We start from the raw sequence: 7,235 nt of genomic DNA, 5'->3' as shown, positions 1-7,235 counted from the left end.
CTTGGCATGGGTTATCATCACTTCTCTAGTAGATGCTCAAGCACATCGTAGTTGTGGTTTTTTTGAACAATAGCTGTGGGGATTAACCAAATAAGGCTAAATAGTTGTAATGGCAACTAGTTGAATAAGATCTGCTTTCATACAGTGAAAAATATTGTAAAGCACAACCTCTGTCAATACATGTGACAGTGAATCAACAATAAAGAAACAGCGCTGAAATTCATGTTAAAAATAAAAAAATATAGTGGAAAAGGTATTTTTGTGAAATTAGAGCAACTCCAACGGGCCGACCCAAACGGACATCGCTTTTGTCCGCTTTTCGTCCATTTGGGTCGCCCGTTCGCGCGTCCGTGTCCGTTTTTTCGTTTGGGTCGGTCTGTACGCCCAACGAGAGGCATGCACATTTTATGCATGTCCGCGTCGGCATTCAGTCGAACACCTGATGAGCGAGCTCCCGCGTCGCCCCGCCGGCTCCCGTGCTGCAGCTCTCGCGCGGCCTGCATGTCCCCGGCGCCCGCTCGCCCCGGCCCCGGGCCCGACGCTCGCCGTGCCCGCCGTGACTCGTGCGCGCCGCGCCCGCCCCAGCCCCGCGACCACCGCAGCCGCCTCGCTAGCTCGCTCCGCCCGCCGCAGCTCGCGCCCCGCCCACCACCGCTCGTGGCCGCCGCGCTAGCTAGGCCCCTCCGCGCCGCAGCTCGCTGCTGCTCTGCCCCTGCTCGACGCCCCGGCTCGCGCGCTCCTGCTACATGGCGGGGCGCGGCCGTGCCGGGCATGCGAGCTCCTCCTACTGCGGGGCGGGGCGAGGCCGGGCCGGACACGCGAGCTGCTGTAGCACGGGAGCCGGGCGGGGCGTGTTGCCGGAACGAGTACGTGAGCGACAGAGGCGGCTGCTCTGCGTGGCGGGACGAGGCCATGGCGAGCTCGTGCGGCGGCGTGGCATGGCGAGGCCGGGTCAAACGCGAGCGGCCACGTGGCCAAGGCATGCAAGCGAGCTCCTGAGCCATGGCGGAAGTGCAGAACGGCATGCGAGTGGCTCGAGCGTCACCACGAGCCGGGGCCCACAATGCATCGAAGCTAGCTAGCTACTCCCTCCGGTCTTTTTAGTTCGCATATGACTGAAGTCAAGCATCGTAAAGTTTGACTAACTTTATAAAAAAAATACCAACATTTATAATTTAAAATCAATATCAATAGATGTGTCATGATTTAAAGTTTCATACTGTATAACTTTAGCATGACAGATGTTGATATTTTTATATAAATACGATCAAATTTTGTGAAATTTGACTTCAGAAAATTTTAATATGCAAAGTAAAAAGGACTGGAGGGAGTTGGGGCGCCATGCACAGGCCGGCATCCATGCAACTAAGCTAGCTAGCTCGCGTGGATGCTTGTACTGCCCCCCGACAGGAAGAGCGCGGGAGCACGGCGGCGTCCGAGCAGGGCGAGTGCGGCGGCGTGGCAGCACCTGTGCCATGGTAGCGCGAGAGAGAGGGGAGAGAGAAAAAAATATTCTGTGAGTGGATGGTAGGTAGGCCACGCGGGACCGGCAGCAGGCGGAGGTGGACGAGAGAGACGTAGAAAGCATTCACTTTGTGTCCGCTTCGAACCTAAATGTGTTTAAATTTGGATCGAAAATGAGTCCCCGCGGATACAAAGTAGACAGAAAATAAAAATAAGTCTCTGCGTTAAACCGTCGTTTTTGTCCGCGCTGACCTAAACTGACGGCGGCGGACAAAATGGGTACTCCCATATTGGAGTTGCTCTTATAGCCATCCAACTTTCTCAATCTTCTAACGACCAAATGACGCCTAGTGAGGAGTGAGTGTTCCGGATCTCTCCTATCCCCAGATCCACCACCCGCCCCGGCGACGGCCACCGCCATGGCCGCCCCAGCCACGCCGCGCCTCCTCCTCTCGCCGACGTCCAAGGACCTCATCACCGGAAACTCCTTCGCCTCGCCTCCTTCCCCCACCTCCTCCTCCTCCGACCCCGCCTCCCCGCTCGACGCCTTCGCCTCCGATCCCGTCCTCTCCGCCTTCCTCTCCCCGTCCTTCTCCCCCTCCGACTTCTCCTCCGCCGCGCTCTCCTCCGGCCTTGCCGCCTCCCGCGCCGAGCAGCTGCAGGACGCCATCCGCCTCCTCCGTCGCCACCTCCGCGCCGAGGTGCTGCGCCGACATCCGCTCCTCCTCTCGCACCTCCTCTCCCTCCGCTCCGCCTCCGCCTCCCTCTCCAGTCTCCCCTCCAACCTCCGCCTCCTCTTCTCCCACCTCTCCCTACTCTCATCTCACCTCTCGGCGCCGCGCGCCCACCTCGCGCTCTCCTCCTCCTCCCTCTCCAGCCTCCTCGCCACCGCCGACCTCCTCCTCCACTCCCACCGTCTCGTCCGCCTCTCCTCACGCCTCCTCGCCTCTTCCCCTGCCCCCGACCTTGCCCGCCAGGCTGAGCTCCATCGCGAGATCCGCCTCCTATACGAGGAGAAGAACCTCTCCGGCATCAATGCCGTTGATGAGGAAATGCGCAAGGTTGATGCTGCCGCCTCCAAGCTCCGATCGGAGGCCAGTGCTGTGATCGACCGTGGCATCACCGAGTCCAACCAGAACGACATCTGGTGCGGTCTGCAGGTGTACTACAATCTTGGAGAACTGAAGCCGGCAGTTGAGGGGCTCGTGGGGAAGTGCAAAGCAGCAGGGGCCAAGAGCGTGACCGTGGCACTGGACATGAAGGCTATATCGATGGCTGGTGGTGGAGGCGGCCCTGGAGGCGTGCAGAGAAGCGGCACACCACAGCTTGGTGGCAGTAAGAGGGCAGCCGATGCACTCTGGGAAAGGATGAGGCAGTGCATGGAGGAGCTGCATCGGGCAGTCATCGCTGCATGGCAGCTGCAGACTGTGCTCACCAAGAAGCGTGTGCCGTTCACACAAATGCTGTTCCTTGAGGAGGTTTGGCAGGTGAGCCACGATCTTTGAATTAATGATGAGGATTTCAGATTGATGGAAATGACAATTTAGAATCAAGATGCATTGAACATGCTCTATATCATGTTTTTTTTTTTGGCAGTATGACTGTCACTTGAGAATTATGAGATATATAGGCAGTCAAAGAGATACGAAATGACATATGCACACAGAAAATGAATATACCAGTAAATGTTTAGGTTTCACTGTTTTTCAGTTCTTATGTTGACTAGACTTTAGTTTTGCGGGTGGGGATTATATGGTATATCAAATAGCAGTGTTATTGATTACACAAAATGGTCCTATTTTTCCTCCCGTAGGGGCCTCTAGTCTTTTGATTAGAGTAGTGGTCGCGAGAGGGCGGAGCGTACCACGCTGCCATAGTCGTGAGGATCTTAATAGCCGGTCGTGACTGTTGTCATAGTTACGATGGTTGAAACTTCCTGGAAAAAACTTCGAATTGGGAGGGCAATCCTCCCCCCACTCAATCCACCAATAACTCTCATCTCCCAGCATCTCATTACCACCCCGTCGTCGAGAGCAGCCAGCCCTTCTGTTGATTGAAACTGATGATTCTGTTATCATCTAATAGTTTTCGCTAGGGCTAAGCTAGTGCATGCCTAGGATCAGGTATAAGATATCAGTTAGATGGTTAAATTAAGTACATCTTGTTTTTTGAGAATCACCAGAGGAGCTCCCCCACCTGAATATCTATTCATGGTACCTAGCCTTCAAATGTAGACTAGACTGATACATTGGTAAATGCATAGCCTCTCCTAGCTTCTATAATCACAGCTTCTGTTCTTCAGAGTTGAAGTGGGGTGTTCCATGTTTTATCTGCAATCAGATTCTAAATTTTTCTATGTCACTGTTCCTAGTTCCTACATTGCCTCAAATTTGTTTACACTTGCAACGATAGTTTAGTATATTTGGTATGTTCGCTTGTTTCCAAAGTATGGCGCTAACACTTAACAGGCACATCCTGTGTCTTGATCCCTTCCTTGTTCTTTCTTAAATAATTATTTGTTCTATGTGCTTGAACTTCTACTGACAGAAATTCTTTTGCAGGAGGGTGAGCCTCTGTTGACAGAGAGAGTATGGGATGCAATTGTTAAGGCCTTTGCAAGTCAGCTGAAATCCGTCTTTACTGCATCAAGCTTTGTCAAGGAAATATTTACTCTTGGATATCCTAGACTGTTCTCAATGATTGAGAACCTTCTTGAGAGGATTTCAAGAGATACTGATGTTAAGGGTACCCTTCCAGCGCTTACTCCCGAAGGAAAAGATCACATGGTTGCAGCCATTCAGATATTCCAGACTGCCTTTTTGGCTCTCAGTCAGAGTCGCCTTTCTGATTACATCAATAGCATATTTCCTATGTCGAACCGTGGAAGTATACCATCGAAGGATCAAATATCAAGGCTAATATCTCGCATCCAAGAGGAAATTGAAGTTGTGCGAACTCATGGGCATTTGCTGCTTCTTGTTCTGCGTGAAATTGGAAAGATCTTGCTTCTTTTAGCACAAAGAGCTGAATATCAGGTGCACAATATTTTCTACTAATTATTTTTGCAAGTCTGTAGGTAGTTTTTGCTTTCTCAATTTATTCATCAAATTTTAACAAATGCTCCTCATGTCAGGCTGCATTGAGTATAAGTTCCCAGTAATGTGTTTGAAACTTGTCTATACTTGTTTTTGCTATCGTTTTAGGCTTTTAGCTCTTCCACATTGTTGAATTTCTCCAACCTTGGCTTTGGGACATGTGTCGATGGGCTTGAGCAGTTGTGCTTCAGCTTTAAAGATGCTTTGATCTTAATCCCTTCCAACTAGGGAGAAGCATTTTCCCTTGGCTTCTGCCATACGCATGGTGTCCGCATGCCCGAGAAGCAGAAAATCAATGGTCTCCTTAGGCGATTATAGTTGTATCTGCTAGCTCATTGTCTTGAGCGGGTTGGTTTTTCACTCCTGAGTTGAGTGGGAACCTAATCAGTCACCTCCCGTCCTGACCTTTATTACTAGATGCCGCTCATAGTTTGATTCTTCTCATCTTCTGGACTTCAAAACTCCTGCTCACACTTGTCGGAAAATCAAACTTACTCATTGAGACCAATAAATATGCAGGTTTTAGTCAGGTCTGTGATTGTTTGAGTCAGCTTGCCCCCGGGTTGTGGTAGCTGTGGTTGCATCCATAAAAGTAGTGTTTTCTTGTTGGTTTCATTGACTAAACTTTTTGTTCTGTTACATATGTATTGAATGCTGCAAGTAAAGGAAGAAAATAAATACAGTACATCAAACAGGAGAAATCATGAGAAAATGCTGTCCTGTAGCACACTGCTTAATGTATCCCTGTCTTCATGTGCATTCCCATTCAGTAGTGTCAGCTGTCCCTCAATCTTTTCCTACAGAAAGGCTGGATTGCCTTTCCAGGGAAGTAAAAGGGGCACGCATCATCTGAGCCTATAACTGCAATGGCTATACCTGTTGGTGCTGCTAGATGACAGTCTTCTATTTCATTTTCTTATTTATAGTCTCGCTGTCTGTCTATCCTTCATATGCATTTGATAATGCCTCTCTTCTTTCCTCGTATGTGCTGCCTTGTATATGTGCATGCACTTGTGCAGTTATTGGCATCACTTCCATCATTGTGCACATTTGCTGACATATATTTTGCTTCAAATGTAGATTTCTACTGGCCCTGAAGCCCGTCAAGTTACTGGCACAGTGACTCCAGCTCAATTAAAAAACTTTGCTCTGTGTCTACATCTCCACGAGGTTCACACACGTATTTCAAGCATCCTGTCAACACTCCCAAATGTTGCTTCTGAAGTCCTTTCCCCATCTCTCGGGGTCATATATGGGGTTGCTTGTGATTCGGTGACCTCCCTATTCCAAGCAATGCTCGATCGTCTGGAATCATGCATTCTGCAAATGCACGAGCAGGACTTTGGAGCTGATGGAATGGATGGAGCGATGGACAATAATGCATCAGCCTACATGGAGGAGCTTCAGAAGTGTGCCGTCCACTTCCGCAACGAGTTCTTGTCAAAGCTTCTGCCATCATCAGCCTCCCGCTCGGAGACCATATGTACCATAATGGTTAGAAGGATGGCCTCAAGGATCCTTATATTCTTCATAAGACACGCTTCTCTTGTCAGGCCACTCTCTGAAGCAGGGAAGTTGAGAATGGCTAGGGACATGGCCGAGCTGGAGCTAGCTGTCGGTCAGAATCTGTTTCCAGTGGAGCAGCTGGGCTCGCCATACCGGGCATTACGTGCATTCCGCCCCGTCCTATTCCTGGAGACATCTCAGCTTGACAAGTCTCCACTCCTTCAGGACTTGCCACCCAGCGTGATCCTCCACCACCTATATTCACGAGGGCCGGATGAGCTACACTCGCCCTTACAGCGGAACAAGCTGACACCGCTGCAGTATTCTCTGTGGCTTGATTCACAAGGCGAGGATCAGATCTGGAAGGGCGTGAAGGCAACCCTGGACGACTATGAGATGAAGGTCAGGTCCCGTGGAGACAAGGAGTTCAGTCCAGTGTACCCTCTCATGTGTCAGATTGGATCTGCATTGTCACAGGCCACACCTTGACATGCGTTCAGTTCAGCTGTGCAGCGTACATTTGTATCACCATCCTGTAGGCATTGTTCTTGAGAGATCGCTTGAGCCCCGGGATAGATTTTATACCCATGAAATAGCACCTATATTTCTCTTTGATCACAAAAATGTTGAAAGTACAGAGCTTGTGTTTCTGGTGGGAATTGTCATGTTCTGAATTCTGATATGTTTGATCATTGTACATTGCTGGACGACACCGAGAATCATGTGAATTGAACCTGCATACCTCATTAAGATGCGTTATGAAATTTAAAGTTGTTCTTTCATAAAAGAAAGTTCTGAAAGGCTTGGAACTAATTTGCATATATATATTTTTGTTTTCTGAGAATCATTACTATTCATCTCCTCAAGGTGTTACATATTTTGTGTGTGTGTGTGATAATCAAGGTATTACCCTGTACACCTGAGGCGATGGATATGCATCTTTCATTTTTTTGTTTGTTTTCGTCTGTGGGAAGGCCTGAGGGCGGTTGAAGAAGGACCTTGAGCTTTTTTCTGTTACCGTGGGAAATTAACTGAACTATTCAAGTATAGTTCTTGCAAAACTTGTCCAAAATAACACAAACAAATAGGATATCAAGTGATATGAATTCTTACAGAACCTCAAACATAGGGAATTTTGAAGCGGTATGATGTCTTTGAATGGCTCACAGA

At 49.3% G+C, this 7,235-nt stretch overlaps 1 protein-coding gene across 1 annotated transcript; it reads left to right on the top strand.

The window, feature by feature from the left end:
• Positions 1 to 1,790: 1,790 nt before the first annotated feature.
• LOC119276921 (conserved oligomeric Golgi complex subunit 5-like) lies at positions 1,791 to 6,815 on the top strand. Its single transcript, XM_037558092.1, has 3 exons — positions 1,791 to 2,951; positions 4,026 to 4,499; positions 5,640 to 6,815. Exons 1-3 carry the CDS (start codon positions 1,884 to 1,886, stop codon positions 6,552 to 6,554), a joined length of 2,457 nt encoding a protein of 818 aa, XP_037413989.1. The 5' UTR covers positions 1,791 to 1,883; the 3' UTR covers positions 6,555 to 6,815.
• The last annotated feature ends 420 nt before the right edge of the window (positions 6,816 to 7,235 follow it).

The sequence above is a fragment of the Triticum dicoccoides genome, chromosome 1A (assembly GCF_002162155.2).
Source record: "Triticum dicoccoides isolate Atlit2015 ecotype Zavitan chromosome 1A, WEW_v2.0, whole genome shotgun sequence".
Lineage (NCBI taxonomy): Eukaryota > Viridiplantae > Streptophyta > Magnoliopsida > Poales > Poaceae > Triticum > Triticum dicoccoides.
The sequence above is the reverse complement of the archived record's forward strand: the minus strand, read 5'-3'. Positions and strand labels throughout refer to the sequence as shown.

Coding starts and splice junctions, on each gene's coding strand:
- LOC119276921 (XM_037558092.1), top strand. CDS start 1,884: ATGGCCGCCCCAGCCACGCCGCGCCTCCTCCTCTCGCCGACGTCCAAG. Junction 2,952..4,025: donor TCCTTGAGGAGGTTTGGCAG/GTGAGCCACGAT, acceptor ATTCTTTTGCAG/GAGGGTGAGCCTCTGTTGAC. Junction 4,500..5,639: donor CACAAAGAGCTGAATATCAG/GTGCACAATATT, acceptor CTTCAAATGTAG/ATTTCTACTGGCCCTGAAGC.